The 16,137-nt window shown below is 43.8% G+C and overlaps 1 protein-coding gene across 2 annotated transcripts in view; it reads right to left on the reverse strand.

The window, feature by feature from the left end:
• The window catches only part of Clca2 (chloride channel accessory 2), a 26,518-nt gene extending 20,228 nt beyond the window's left edge, over positions 1-6,290 (reverse strand). The window contains exons 1-4 of one of the 2 annotated variants that reach the window (XM_021196849.1): positions 5,971-6,206; positions 4,966-5,103; positions 2,246-2,396; positions 68-176 (exon numbers count right to left, since the gene is read on the reverse strand). In XM_021196849.1, coding sequence (XP_021052508.1) covers positions 68-176; positions 2,246-2,396; positions 4,966-5,103; positions 5,971-6,156 — 584 coding nt within the window. In that variant the 5' untranslated portion in view covers positions 6,157-6,206. Of the gene's footprint in view, positions 1-67; positions 177-2,245; positions 2,397-4,965; positions 5,104-5,970 lie in introns of both variants that reach the window. The other variant, XM_021196850.1, reaches the window with a different exon arrangement.
• Positions 6,291-16,137: the final 9,847 nt, after the last annotated feature.

Raw genomic sequence — 16,137 nt, forward strand, 5'->3', positions numbered from 1 at the left:
TTCTAGTTTTTAAAATATTCAATATACCCAATCAATAGTTATTTTAAATAGGAGAGAAACCACTGACCTGGTGACTTGAATCTCATTCCGTCCATTGACGTAGAACGGTTTGTCGTTGTTATATTCATCAAACACACCCCAGCGGAGATGGGCCCACTCGTGGACAAACACTCTGCCTGGAGAAGAGAGGGTTTCAGCTTTTTGAGTGCCTAAAATCTCAGCAACAGGCCTTGCTGGTCAGTAAAGACGTAGTATCACTCCATCACACTCTGCTTCCGAGGAGTTGAAGTTTGGGTCACTTCTCTCCCCATCCCCTCCTACCTCATCCCCTACCATCAGAGACAGGAACAGGAAAAACATTTGCTCCCAAACTGGTTAGACGCCATCCACTCGACAGAAGTGGCAGGGAATACCACATTCTCTCCCTCGCTGAAGCTGTCTAACGAGTTCTTACTTAGCTTCATGCAGCTCAGTAGGTTCAGGACTTAGTGTCGAAGGGAAGAAGTGTATTCTTGCCATCAACTAAAGCTTTCCTAAGTTCAGCTGTGGCCAAGCTTGCTTGCTCTCTTGCAGGCCATTTCCCAGTCTACAGCAATTACTGAGACCTAAGAACCCGGGAAGAAGGGAGGGCCAGCGATCACAGGACCCCCTCCTTCTCCAGCTTCCAGGCTCTCTTCTCCTTTATCCCATTGTCTAACCCTTCTGCTTCTGGGAAACTCTCATTCTTACCATCAAACCCTCCACAGGTTTATTTTGTCCTCTCTAATCTTAGAATTCCTTCCCAGTTCGGCTCAGAAGTTAGTTAATCTCTTGGAAGGTTTCCTTGTCAACACCCTTCCCAAAACAAAGCACAGGTTCCCTTTTCTTCTGAGTTAGTTTACATTCTGTAACTCAGGGACTGCTTGCTGTAGTGACTTGTGCTTGCAACTTGGGAGGGAGCAGCCGCCGCTGACAGTATTAAGAGAATGTCTGTGCCAACTGACTGGATCTAGAGGCACTGATGGAATCCTCTGCAGATCCAGAGAGCAGCACACCTCAGAGTTATCGCCCAGAAGGGAGGAAAAGCCAATTTTTAAAAGCTTTTTTTCTGTCCCCACCAAGGCTATGCCAGACCCAGCCTCCTATGGCTGTTTTTACTTCTACTTGCTAAGAAGGGATACAAAACCTACCTAGTTTTAAATTTCATAAAAGAATAAAGCTATTTGAAAGGTTCTATTTAAAATTGAACCAAAATTAAAATTGCAGATTAGAGCTAGCCCTGGGCTGGCTGACCTGTCCTCATTCATGTCTCCTCATAGCTCACACACAGCCTGCCAATCTGCAGGCTGGTCATCATAACCTTTCTCCTGAGTTCCAGACGCCCGTATCTGACCACAGCCAGACGCTCTGTATTCAGTCCGCTGCTCCGAGCCATCTTCCTGCCGAATCCAGCTGTGGCTTCCCCTTTCCACGGTCCACCCTATTTCCCAATGCCTTTCTTGTTCTTAATGCCGTCTGCACACACCTCTTGACTTTTACTCTGCAGCCAACCATTCAGAACTCCTACACTCTGGGCCACTCACCGCTCAGGCCACTAGGAGTTCATAAGGAAACATTATCAGTGAGATCCAGCAGAGCATCTAGGCGTGGGCAGTCTGTGTTGCTTGTGTTCCAGCTCTGGTCCCTTCTCTCTTTACCTTCTCCATTCACTCCTCCCGAGCACATCCATATAGCGTTCCCATGTATCTCCCCACGTCCAGAATTCCCTCACAGATACATCTCCTGAAAGCTGTGTGGTGCCTTTGTTCCCGTATGCATGAGTCTTCAGTGGGGACTTCATAGTGTGGATAGCCCAGGCAGCTCACACCACCTGCCTGCGGGGTGCACGCTGGCATTTCCCTCCGTACCCAAGCTCTGCCCTGACAGTGCGTCAAAGGCTTCCCTCAAAGCCATGGGTTCCTCTGCATTTTCACACACACACACACCCACGCCCTCTCTTCTTTCCATTAATGAAAACAGTGTTAACCCTCTCCTTTGTGAGACATGTGCTGACTACCCTTGACTTGGCTGTCTTCACTGAATTCCCAGAGCACTACTCTATACCTAATCTGGTCTGTGGTCTTCCCGGCTCATGCTGTCCCTCCCGTTCCATGGACGCCTGATCTCTTCTCCCTAAAATGGAAAGTCCTTGACAGGTTGCAGGTTTTGGAGGTCTCTTCTGCACCGAGCACAAACTCTGGTACCTTCGAGTATGTGCTGAACTTACCTCGAGCGCCATATCCTGCGGCTAACTCATCGTTGAGTAGGAAGCTGGGGGTGAAGTGGATGTATTTCCCCTCTTGCCCACACCCTCTGTGCTGCAGGGTGTAGGGATCATCTCCGTGCTCCTCACTCTGCTCAGCCACTATGACATTTGCCTAAATGAAAACAAATGCATCTTAAGGAAATTTAAACTGTAATTTTACTGTAGGCATGTATGCATGATTTAAAAGCAGATTAAAAACTAAAGGATGCCTGGTAGTTAAGAGTTCGGATATTCTCATAACTAAATACTGACTAAATTCTTTGGCACTCTTAGAAAGCTTTTTAAAAAGTTTATCCAGTCTGCATGGAACTTCTTCCCTTCCTTTATTCCCCTCCCATATTCTCAGACATCAATACTGTAAAGTTATGATATCATAACATTATAAAGAGTTGTGAAGTCAAGAGGATTTAATAGTATTTACATACCCTCCAGGACTGCACAGAAAAGACCCAGGGCCACTCTGTCTGCATGTTACTGTGTCAGTACAAGCGAAAGGACTGTCTTTCATTTCCATAACTAGTAAGAGCAAGGTATCATTCTAAGTGAGTTATGTTTTGTTTTGTGCCCTGGCCGTTTCAATTACTACTGTTAAAACGCAGCATCTTACATTCAAAACTCACGTAAGTCTTATTCATCTAGATATCAAGGCAGCAGAACTTTGTGCACACTATTGTTCCTCTCGTTGTAGAAAGGGGGACAGCTGTCACAAAGCAGCCCTCAGAAAGTAAGGATGATGCTCAATGAAGAAAGGGGCAGGGAGCCAGGTGTGGTGGCACACTTTGGCAAGCCTAGTACTTAGGAAGCTGAAACAGGAGGATTAAGACTTTGAGACTGGCCCAGCCTAAATAGAAAGTTCCAGGACCACTATAGCCACATAGTAAAATCCTGTCCTAAAAACTAAAAATAGATAAATAAAAAAAGTAGGTAAACTTGACATAATTATATAGATTACAAGCACTGTATGTCTTGTGTGCCACTGAGGGAATATATTTTCATTTCTATTTTCTAATATTTCTACATTTGAGAATTCCTTTCTAGTGAGCACAAGTAGCTTTCATAATAACTAGCATATATTTGTTGGAAGCTAGGAGCATTGCAAGGTGGGATGTACAAAGGGCTTGCATGGCCCCGCCTTGGCCATAACCAGCAATGTCTCTCTGTAGAGGCTCATCCACCAAATGTTTGTGTAATTGACATTATGAGGTTAATGGAAATGGTATGCAAACATACGATCACATCGTACACGTTGTACTTAGAACTCTCATAAGATCAAGGCACTGCCATTGACAACCTGGTTTTGTCCTGTGTTGTCTCTAAGACTTCTTCAGTGTACTGAAGGACAAGTTCATTAATGTAATCTTTATACAGACTACACAGTGTGGTGCCAACAGTATGGATTTTGACATTAAATGGACATTCAAATTGTGGATCAATAATTGCTACTTTTTTTTTTTTTTTTTTTTTTTTTTTTTGGTTTTTCGAGACAGGGTTTCTCTGTATAGCCCTGGCTGTCCTGGAACTCACTTTGTAGACCNCTGTCCTGGAACTCACTTTGTAGACCAGGCTGGCCTTGAACTCAGAAATCCGCCTGCCTCTGCCTCCCAAGTGCTGGGATTAAAGGTGTGCACCACCACCGCCCGGCTTAATTGTTACTTATTTACAGGGAACAGAGCCCTTGCCTTGTGTGAGGTATTCATGTAAGTGAATTCTTGGTTTGTGATAACAACTATCTTGAGACTGCATAGGAATTAGATAATAGATGTAGAAATGCCTCAGTGAAAGGTCCTCAGTAGGAGTTTAGTGAACACTAGGGGTTCCTCAGTTTGTTCCCGCCCCCTACTTATCTCCATGTCAAACTCTGTCAGATGCTCCTGGACATCTTCATGCCTTTGGCCTACATTCTACATTGCTAAGCCATTCAATTTCTGAAAGAATCTTCAAGGGAAAGGTCAGAATTAAAACAATCTGAGGAAATTTTATGCCAAGTGACAGATAGCTCTTCTCATATATACAGTGGGCTCTAATTCATAGTAATTTTCAAAGTGAGTTAGCGTTTATAGATCATCTGCAGTTTATTAGTGTTCTTTAAGGTTAAGTTATTTTGTGGTTAGAAAAGAAAATGGAGCCACTCACAACCTTTTCTTTTCCTTCTCCATTCTCTCCTTTCTCCTTTGCATCACCTTAGTTAAGGGCAAAGTCTGCTGATTTATACCATGTCATGAGAAGACAGTTGCGTTTTTACACGTATGGATGGCTCTCTGAGCATGGATGTGTCTATTCAGGACACGATGAAAATGGAGATCAACAGAATTGGATTCTTCAGGTCCCTGCTCACCCTTACTGGGGTAAAATGGACTCTTGTTCCTCCACTAAAAACTGAGCCAGGAACTTGTGCAATATAGAACAGAGACCCCAAGAGAAGTAGAATCAGCAATGACATCTGACTTGATGTGTGACTGAACAAGTCACAGCTATTTATTATGTTTCTGTTTTTCTTCCTTGCCTTTCTCTTGACGCATAATCATGAATGAAGGTCTATGAGATAATGCCCATGGGCTTTGTCAGTAATGCTCTTTACAGTATAGCATGTCACTGTGCCAGTATCAAGGACAGAGTATATTTGGAAAGTTTCTCACCCTCAAGTTGAATTAAACTCTTTTAATAGAATCCTAAGTCCTTACCTTGTCATAGGATTCTTGTCTTACTCTACTGTAATTATGAGCCGTCCAAGTGGCAGGTACTAAAATCTGTATATTTCTGAAAAACACCCTTCTCTTGGTCGCATTGAACAGGTAAAAGGAAGCTTCAGTTATCATTTCCTATAACCAAACAGAAGGGAAGCCATCAGATGTAAACAGATGTAAACAGAGGGGAAGCCGTCTGATGGAAAATCCTTGTTTTCCTGTTGCCACAGAAGCAACGGTGAAAATCAGGTAAACAGGCTTTGAATGAGCCCGCAAAAACACAGGAACAAACGTTTTTGGAAAAGACATTGACTGGCTACCTGAAAGATATTTTAGCACACTGATTACATGTTAGGACTTGCACTCATGATCTCCCCAAGTTTCGGAACACCGCTTTAAGTCACACCTCTTGAGCACGTTCAGGCCTGCGCCTTTTGAAAACATTATTTTCACTTTAGGCGATCCCACAGAACAGGATCGTAGGTGACGGTCCTCCCTTGCCATGCCACAGTGGAACACATCAACAATCCTAGAGATCCTGGGAGAGCGGAGAGAATTTTTCTCTGTGGCAGCCTGCATTGATGTTCTCCCTTGAGAATCACCAGCTTTGAAATGGGATGCCACAGGGTGGTTTTAAGAGGCTTCCCCCCCCCCCCGCCCCATCACTCAAACATCTGGCTTTCTTTTCCACGGTCCACTTTTACTTCTCTAAGATGTTCTCCAGAGAACGGTCACATAGGAAAACAACAATTGAACCCCCAAGGCAACGGATGCTAATGAATAGAAAGATGGACAAAGGCTCTGAGTGCAGGCTACCCACATATAGCTATGTGATGTAGCCAGCATGCCCATAACCATGTTGTTAGCACTGTCCTTAGGAAATGCTCTCTGTACTGCTCCAGTTCAAACCTGGTGGGGTTAGCTTCAGAACGATGGCAACAGGTCTGAATTAATCGGCCGATTAATTGACTATCGGCTATTGACAGCATAATTGCCACTTACCTTAATGTTTGTAATCAGCTTCAGATCCTCGGGTACCCGGGGATTGATGGCAACAAGCAATCCATCATAGCCATTCTCCCTCAGCTTCAATCCAGCTCCCAGGAACAGAAGTTCCGGACTTAGGGTAAACAGAAGAGTCACAAGTTTCAGCCCGATGACAAGTCCTGTGCTGTCCCTGTGGGTCATCTTGTAGTGAAGCCTCTGGTTTATTAACGGGGAGCCTGCTGAGTCAGCTGATCAATATGGAAGCAGCTGGCTTCTTTCTGGACTTGGAAGGTCTTACAATACATGCTGAAGGAGTTGCCTTCTTTGAAAACCCTGGGGTGGATCTATCTGGGACCTGTCTCTACATGTTCTTCTCCAAGGCAATAGTACTCACCTGGTTTGTGGCTAAGCCCTTCCTCCTGAATCACAGATGGACAGGAAGCCATCCAGCCTTTCCTGGCTTCATCTCTTCTCACAGGAAAAGGGACGTGAAGCAAGAAGGAGCTTGAGAGGTAGAGGCCTGGCTGCAAGGCCATCAGAACAATGAAGTAAGTCACACGGGGCACACAGGACGGACAGTAATTTTCCTTCCTGAGTCTTGGGCAACCTACCAGCATGGCTTCCCTTGCTTACTCAGGACACTGTGCTGGTTGTGAGATTCCCTTGCTTGTTTTGAAGATTTGTAAATCATGCTGTAGGTCTGTCCCTAGAGCCCTGGGTCAGGCATTCTGGGCGAGCTCTGAGCTGATGGCTGGGTTTAGGAGATCAGATACCTCCCAAGGGAGGGCTAAGTGTGAGGAACTTGGATGCTGTGCAGGCCATGGGCCCTTTCCCCTGGCCTCCTTGCCTTTTTTTCCTGATGCCAAGGAGAAAAATGAACTTCTTTCTAAGCAGGGATCCCCTGAGGATAAGGGCTCGATTCAGTCAACCTGTACCTCCTGCAGGCTGAAGAAACAGGCTTCACGGATATTTTGTGACATCGGATAACTACACAGGACTGTGGAATTTGCAGATGAGCCCTTTTAAATGTCATTCCCTTGATGTAGTCATGATTTTTACTCCTGCTTTGCAATTCTGATAACGCCAGTGGAGGAAGGCATGGGTACCCTTATTGGCTGGTGGACTGTGTTATCCCTAGCTTCTTAGTGGCTGTGGTGGGTGAATAAGACCCTATAGACCCATAAGTCCCTTATAGACTCATGCTTCGGAATGCCTGGTCTCAAATGGTGGCACTGTTTGGGAAGCTTAGGAGGCACAGCCTTGCTGGAGAAAACACTTTCACTGGAGGAAGGCTCTGAGAGTTTAGAGCTTTGTGCCAGTTCCAGTTCACTCTGCCTACCTCGAGGTTGTGGTTGAGGAGTGGCTTCCTGTCCCAGTAGACAGGCCGGCTGCTTGCTGCCATGCCTTAGCATTTTAATGGATTTTTGTACCTCTGGGACCAGAAGACAAATGAACACTTTCTTTCTGAAGTTGCCTTAGTCATAGTGTTTTATAATAACAACAGAAAAGTGACTGACACAGTGTCAAAGCTATGGCTCAGGAAAGCTAAAATAAACCTTTTAAAGTTAGTAGTAATAGCACAGTGCTAAAAAGAGCAATGGGCTTCAACTCCCACTATTTGTCACTGTATTGTTACTTCCCTTAGCTATCATATTAGACTTAGGAACTGTATTTCTCACAGGTGTGCCCAACCTGTGGCCTGTGGAACCATGTAGATGGCAACATCTTGTGTCGGTGTCAAAAGCATGGCCCTGCTGACTGGCTTCACACACACTGACAGCTATGGTAAAGCTTTTCCAAAACTGAGGAAAAGCTTTATTTATTGGATTAAATTTCACAGAGAGCATATCTGGAGACCTTTAGTCACTTGTCCATTCTGCCCAGCTGTGACCCCTTTATGAGGGTTGCTAGGGAGAAGGAGATGTCAGGCTAAGGAAAAACCTGTCACTGTTCTCAATGTGGAGGTCACACTAAGTCTCTGTAGAGCTTTAATGGCCATCTTCAGGGTAGGTTCAATGTCATTCTTCCTTCCCTTAAAGCTGGAGTTGTCTGAACTAGGGCTTCGGGCTTCTGACTTTGCCTTTGCACACTATCAGAATAGCATACAGTCTTTAACCAGTACTTACCATGCTAACCAGTACTTCCCATGCTAACCAGTACTTCCCATGCTAACCAGTACTTACCATGCTAACCAGTACTTACCATGCTAACCAGTACTTCCCACGCACACATTTTGCTTACTGTGATAGTGATTGCTTTGCTCCTGTGATAGAATGACTGACATAAACATAAAAGAGGAGGAAATATCTATTTTAGCTTGTGGGCATCCAAGGGTTGGGTTCATATTTGCTTGACTTCATGAACTTCGGTTGACCACCAAGGTGGCAGACACTGTGGATCAGGAATGTGTGCCGCAGCACACAGAAGGCAGAGAGGTTCGTACTGAGAGCCTAGCATAATCTCCAAAGCATTGCTGTGGTAACCTTCTCCCTTCAGGTAGACCTCACCTCCCACTCCATCACAGGTAGGACCACCAGCACGGGCTTTAGTACCTGAGCCAGTGGAGGTGTTTCATACTCAAACCGTAACACTTTCTATAACCCTCCTTTTAAGAAGTAAGCATGTTCACCATCTGTATCATACAGATCTGGAGCAAAAGTTGAAACACTGTCTCTAAGAAAGAGAATCATACCCAACATTTAGGCTGGTGGATGAGAGGGTTCAAGTGCTTACAAAAGTCCTAAACATACAAAAAGTACCATTTCAATACTAGTTACCCCTACTACCACAGCATATAACTCTTCATTCCTCTTAGTCATATCTATTGCTTATATACCTCGGGGAATGTTTATGATCAGAGAGAGAGAGAGAGAGAGAGAGAGAGAGAGAGAGAGAGAGAGAGAGAGAGAGAGAGAGAAACCAAAAAGAAACAAACAAGACAAAGCAACCAAGCAAAACAATAGACTCCTATCTAAACCTAAACTCCCAGCCTAACAGAACAGATGCCACCTATGGAAGATTCCGCCTCAGAGGCAACAGAATCACACTGGGAAGCATCTCTGTGTGGCTGAAGGGAGGATGCAGGGAAAGAGTCTCCATCTAGCTGGAAAGTTGACCAGGAAAGGATGAGTAGATGGCAGGCAATACAGAGCGCACAAAGGTGGGAGAGGGCCCAGAATAGACACCGGGAGGGTAGAACCACACTTGGAGAACCCAGGAGTGAGGTGCAGAGCTAAGAGCTAGTTATAACACTGAGAGAGAGGACACTTCCTCTGATGGGATACTGAGGGGACACTTCCCCGATGAGAACCGCCTTTCCTACTGCTCACCAGCTTGTCCTTCAAACTCCAGCTATTGACTAGATGCCTTGCATGAGTGGCTGACTGAGCCGAATCTCCCCTTTCCTCCTCTGACAGCATTAGGTGTCTGCATTGTCTTCTGATGCATTACCCTGGAACCATTGCCATTTATGTCGCAACTTGATGTTGGCTTCCTATGGTGACTGTGTGACAGAAAAGACACACCCACTTTTGCTTACTGCTTTCCCAGCACCTAGTACTGTCAAATCTGAATAAGTATTTACTGAATGAACAAATGCACTTGGGAGAAATAAGAACTAGGCTGAGGAGAGGCCTGGATTATGGCATGAAATGCATGTCCCTATTTCTCTTTCCTAGGACAAAAACAAGTCGCTTCTGTTCAGGAAAGTTTTCACTTTCGTTTCCACCTGACAGACATCTGGGTGTGGTGGAGAATGAACTGCCATTGACTGTGGGACTGTAAAACTTGCTCACATCAACCACCTACCTTCCCTTCCCAGGCTCCCTCCCAGTGTGGGTTTTTTCCACTGGGTTATGTGCCAGCTATGGTGACTCACTGAGCAGGACAAAGCACTTCCTTTCAACATTCCTTGGCAGTTGATTTCCTTATGTCAATCTCGTGTGTTCTTGAGAAAAAGTAGTCTCAGTGGTAAAGCGATAGATACAAAGATCAAGCCCTTAACTTGTAAGCATGCTGCAAATGGGTGCTTCATGCCATCATGTATGAAAACTGCTCACGGGAGGAGAACTGAGGACTCTATTCAGTCACTCTCTGTGACAATAGTTAGCCATGGCTGGATTAGAATGTGCATATGGATGTTACTGGTTCTATACAGAATATATGTAGCTTTCTAAAGAATACCTTAAACAAGCAGTGTTGTCCAACTTTGCCTGGTTAAACTGAAGCACGTGTGCTGGGACTCTATTAGCTTGCGCAGATAGTTTAGGAGTGATACCCATTCTTGTCTATCTGCTTTCTATCTCCTTGGTTCTGACAAAATCCTCCCTCCGGTCACTTTCCTAGATTCCACCCTCATCATCTGTCCCATACAAGATTCTCTGTCGCACATTCATTTTTGAAGATGTCTTGGGAATCGCATCTACTTCGGAAACCTGGGTCTGCCCCCTGGAAGCCACGTTGCTATCAGCATCCATTCCCCAGCCAGGGCAGGCATGGGTAATTCTTTTTACTACTTTCTCCATCTATCTGGCTGACCCTACAGGAGACACAACAAAAGCTGGGGATAGTGACTTGGTCAAATGACAAAAGGTCACTCCTGAGCCCAGGATGCTGTTCCTTAACTCAGGACTGGCTCTTAACAATCGATCCTCTGTGTCTATAAACCTGATGGTATCGGAAGACATGAAGAAAACTGGGAATACAATTTCTGCAGGTTCATTTCAATGTTTTATAAACTCCAGGAATCTGCTATGCTTTTATCTGCTGTCAAGAAAACAAGTTATACAATTTATCTAAAGAACTAAAACCCATCTTTGTTCATGGTCTGATCTGCTGGCCTGCTTGGCCTTTGATGAACTTGTGTGTTTCTTTTCATGGAAACAGTTGGTACAGAGCCATGGGCAAAACCAGTGAAGCATCTAACAGACTCAGAGAAGAGAGCAGATCTGAAATCTTGAGCCAAATGTTTTGGACACTTTGGTTTTGATTGGCCCATTTAAAAGAGGAGAAAATATGCACATCTGTGGCTGAGATAAAAGTTCCTGTATTGCCGGGCATGGTGGCGCATGTCTTTAATCCCAGCACTCGGGTGGCAGAGGCAGGTGGATTTCTGAATTCGAGGCCAGCCTGGTCTACGAAGTGAGTGCCAGAACAGCCAGAGCTATACAGAGAAACCCTGTCTTGAAAAACCAAAAAAAAAAAAAAAAAAAAAAGTTTATGTAGCGTTTACAAAATACAACAAGTTAGAAGTGGGGCAAATGAGAAACCAGGAATGTCAGGCTTTTCTAAGGAATTGGACTATACATTCCACACCTCCCTCATCAAATTCTCTTCAATTTCATATTCATTTTCAAAGTCATGGGATAAGGCAGATGATCCACACAATGGCTGAAAAGCCATTTGTCCTTGAGTCTCTACCTTGTCAAAGCATGGCGATAGAGAACAGGAGGTGAGAGGAGATGAGGTCGGGGCAGAGCTGAGCAAATCAGCAGACCAAGTGGCTCTCACAGGCTACTTACTGAGGAGCTGCTGATGTGAAGATTTCCAAACCAAACAAGATACAAGACAGGGGTATGGCTTGGGGCAGAAGGAGGCACTAAATTTGGATCCCATGAAGACTTTCCCACACTAAGACCTGGGAGTCTCAGAAATGATTAGGACCAGCATGTTTGTATGGAGTTTTTCAGGTTTAAAAAATGATTGCTTACATTAATTTTCTTAGTGTGTGAAGGGGTGTGTGAAGGTGTGTGTGTGTGTGTGTGTGTGTGTGTGTGTGTGTGATGAGGGGTCTTCTTGGGGGACCTTCTTCAGCACAGAAAGAAGAGTCAGAGAGCCCTTCTTGACAGGGCCCATTGAAGAGATAAGGAGTAGGGGGCAGAGGGAGGGGTGAGCCAGGCTCGATGGTCAGGGGGATCTTGCAGCTGACTTGCTAGCAATCGGGCAGTCTCTGTGGCTCTACTTCTTGGCCATCAGGCCATTTCTGCTGCTTGCTCTGACTGAGTAGCAGCCAGGTGCTTCTTTATTTATACAAGTTTCACAGAACAAAGGCAGACTAGTGACTATTTAAGTGGTACAGAATATATGTTTGACTTTTCATTACTTGTCTAGGGTTACAAGTTCAGTCACAATTAGAAAATATGAACAACATATTATTCTTTGTATTAATAGCCTTATAACTCCAATTGAAAGAGTCTAAAGAATGTCACCTCCAAAGCAAATACATTTAATATGACAGTCTGCTTTTAGGTTGGCAGTATTTGCTGTTTGAAAACACTTTGGACAAACAAAAATATCTGAACCAATCTTTTTTTTTTTTTTTTTTTTTTGGTTTTTCGAGACAGGGTTTCTCTGTATAGCCCTGGCTGTCCTGGAACTCACTTGGTAGACCAGGCTGGCCTCAAACTCAGAAATCCACCTGCCTCTGCCTCCCGAGTGCTGGGATTAAAGGCCTGCGCCACCAGGCCCGGCTTGAACCAATCTTTTTATGAGTAGCAAATACTAATGCCTAACTTCTTTTACTATAAAGTTCATCAACTACACTATAAAGCAGAAGTTTATTTTAGTCAATTTATTTGATGAGTTTTATTCCTTCAGAAGTGTACCCTATACAACTGCTTATCTTTATACTGCATTTTTAAGAGACCTTTAAGCCTATAATAAAAAGAGACCTTGAATCTGTAACCTGTTCTCCTGGCCATTGAGAGTTTGTCATTTGTCTCTGTTGGTCCTGCACCAACCATTCTGTTTGAGTTTGCTCAGGGGCAGACACACCAAGAAGATTCCCGGAGTAATGACTTCATTTAGCTCTGTTCTTATCTGTGCTTAATGATCTCTGGGGCATAAGGAAGACTTCCAAATAGTGACCAGCTAGAGTTACCTTTAGGAGTTTCCTAAAATGAGTCAGGCATAATTTTTCTCAGGAAAAGACATACAATGAATTGTAATACAGTGAATTCCCAATAATGTAATACACAGAGACCAAAACCCAAAAGTTAAAGACAGAAGGACAGCGACTGTAGCAATCATTGCTGGAACTGTGTCAAGTAGCTCTGCAGACTTCATGACTCTCATTTCCAATGAACATGGTTGTGCCAGGTGTGTGTGTGTATGTGTGTGTGTGTGTGCATGTGGAGGTCAGAGAACAACTTGTGGGAATGACTCCTCATTCCACCATGCTGGTCCCAGGGATTTGGACTTAGGTCCTTAAGCTTGGTCACGGTGCTCTTGCCCACTGAGCCATCTTACTGTCCTGGCTCTTCAGTTTTCGAGGGGTTTCTACACACCTTACTTCCCAAGGCACAGGATCCTGTGACTTCCTACTTTGAGTAAATTAATTTAGGTAGCTATCTTTCCTGAAGGTCATTTTAATGAAGCCTGTTTTGAGTTCAAGGGTAGTTCTCTAGATCATTCTGGGGACATCAGTAGCAAAAACCACGTCATTGAAAAGCAGGGAATGTTGGCTGTACTCATTTCCTGCAGGAGTCAGGTCATACCAGGTAAACCCCCGAGGTTTGGATCAAGGCCAAGAGATTCACTTCTTTATAGCATTATTTCTTCCTCCATCCCATTCTTTACTTATTTCAGTATGGCAACAATTCATTAAAACACACACACACACACACACACACACACACACACATACACGCACACGCACACGCACACGCACAGAGCGAGCACAAAATTTGCCAAAATGAATGACCAGTAAAATTACTGTTAGAGACAATTTAATACAGAGAATTAGAGAAACGATATTAAATAGCACCGTTTGCATGTTTGCAAGGTAGGCATAAAATTACTTTCTATAAAACCTTGCTATCTCTGTTTGAACCTGGTAGACTATAACATCATATGGGTATGAACGTTGTTAATATTACTGTAGATACTTCTCAGAGGTGAAAAGTAGAGAACAGAAACATGGGGAATTGGACACAGATAAGATCTAACCAGAGGGACAGAGAGCAGTGTGCAGAAGCCACCACGTAAGGTTCTCTCTACTCTCCAGTTCTGCTCTGACTGCTCTGACCCTGCCCTTAATATCCAGGCATGGGGTTGGGAGTGGAGACTTTGCCAGATTCCCAGCTACCTCTAATCACACCAAGAAGCAGTTTCTCCCAGCAGCCCCTGTGGATAGTCAACCCCCCAGTTGAAAGATCTGGAACCTGGATTAGGGCTCCCTCCTCTGTTCAAGAGGTGCAGGTATTCAGGTTTCGAAATGTCCAGGGCAAATCTTCAGCAAAGGGAGCTGAACCAGAGACTTCCCTGCCATAATGCCTCAAAACAGATTTAGAGCTTTTAAAATTGTATTATATAAAATGATCTCCGCTTCAAATGCAAGATCTGACTCTGTAAGTCAAGGTGAGACGATTATTCTGCCTATCAACTGAACTTCCATAGGTCTTCAATATACGTTACTTTATGACCCTCTAAAGAGGAAGGAAGCATGAATGAAAAGGAGGTTCTGTGTCTCAGTGCAGTCAATATCATCTGTAGTGAGTGAGCATTTCCAGTGGAGACCAGAGCGACCAGTATGTAATACATGAAATATGTGTATATACTGGCGTCTGTAGGTCATACTGGGAATAGTCTCTGGATCAGAAAAAGGCTGGGGGAGGGGCACATGGGCATGGATGCATTTCCCATTGTAGCCCAGGCACAAGCAACAGTCTGTACTCTTTTAAGTAAAAAGCACCAGCTTACATTAATGTAAAAACTGATGGAATTTAATGTAGCTTGATCACATCCCTCCCATTTTCTCCTCTCCCCTCTTCTCTCTCTTCTCCTCCCCTGATCCTCACCTGCCTCCCTAATAGTTCTCTTTCTACATTTGTGGTTTGTTTTTTTTTTCTAAATTCTACACGAGAAATAATATCTGATATTTTTCTTTGTGAGTCAGACCTATTTTGCTTAACACAACAATTTCTAGTTCTGTTCATTTTTCCTGCAACTTACATAATTTGTTCTGCAAATCACTATTCTGCAAATTACATAAATTTGCTTTCCACAATGGAAAAATGCCAGTGCGCATATAAACAACATTTTTCTTTGCCTATTCATCCACAGATGAACATCCAGTCCATAGCTTGGCTATTTTGAATAGTACTGTGAGAAGTTTGTGTTTCCTACTTGCAGATGCGCAGTTTATCCAATGCCGCGTGCTTTTGTTGACACTTTTGTTGAATCAGATGACTGTAGATGTGGGGTTTCCCTTCTATTCAATTCCATTAGTCTGCATGCCTGTTTCTGTGTTGGTACTATGCTATTTTGTGATAGCCCTGCAGGAGACCTTTAAACCAGATTTTGTGGACCTCCAGCATTTCTGGTTTTGTTTGGGTTACTTTGCTCTCTGACGTATTTTGTATTTCCATTTGGATTAACTTCACTGTTGTTGGAGTTTGGATGAGGATTACATAGAAACCGCAGGCTGTTTTGGTAATATGGTCATTGTGCATCATTAAATCTGCCCGTCTATGAGAATGGGAAGTCTTTCCATCTTCTAGAGTCTCATTCAATTTCTCTCACTCCTGTTTTAAAGGTCTGTCACAACGTTGGTTATACTTATTACTAGGAAGTTATTTCTGAGGCTATTGTGAATGCGATTATTTTTAAGCATCATCTTTAAACAGATTTTACCATTTAGCAGAAAGGGCTGGTTTCTTCAGCACTTGCATTAATTAATGATTCTTTACTGGTGGCATTATTTCTTAAAAATCTGCAAAGACGAGCAAAGTACCACCTTAACACACACACACACACACACACACACACACACACACACTGGTGGGCAAGGAGATAAAAATATATATATTTTAAGACAACTTATTGTTAAAACTAAGAAGTCCCAATTCTTTGGCTTTTGGTTCTTAATTGCTGTGATTACAAGTGTTCCCCACCAGGTCTGAGTTTTAGAATACTGAAACTCCATTTTTTAACGTTTTGGTTGTGAGTCTAGCCTTTAGCAGCCCAGCTAGCACCCCCAGGGCCCTTAAAACTCAATTGTTCTTTAAAACTTTACATTCTTTGTGAATTTCACATCATGTACCACTTGAATCCCACTCATCTACCTGTGCCTTCATCTCTCGTTCTTCCCTTGCTACCTCCCCTTCAAAAGAAAACAAAAATCAAACGAATGAAAATGAAAACAGACAGAGCATCCCACCGCGAAAGCTGCGGTGTGTCGCGGGC

The sequence above is a fragment of the Mus pahari genome, chromosome 4, assembly GCF_900095145.1.
Source record: "Mus pahari chromosome 4, PAHARI_EIJ_v1.1, whole genome shotgun sequence".
In the NCBI taxonomy this organism is placed as follows: Eukaryota; Metazoa; Chordata; class Mammalia; order Rodentia; family Muridae; genus Mus; species Mus pahari.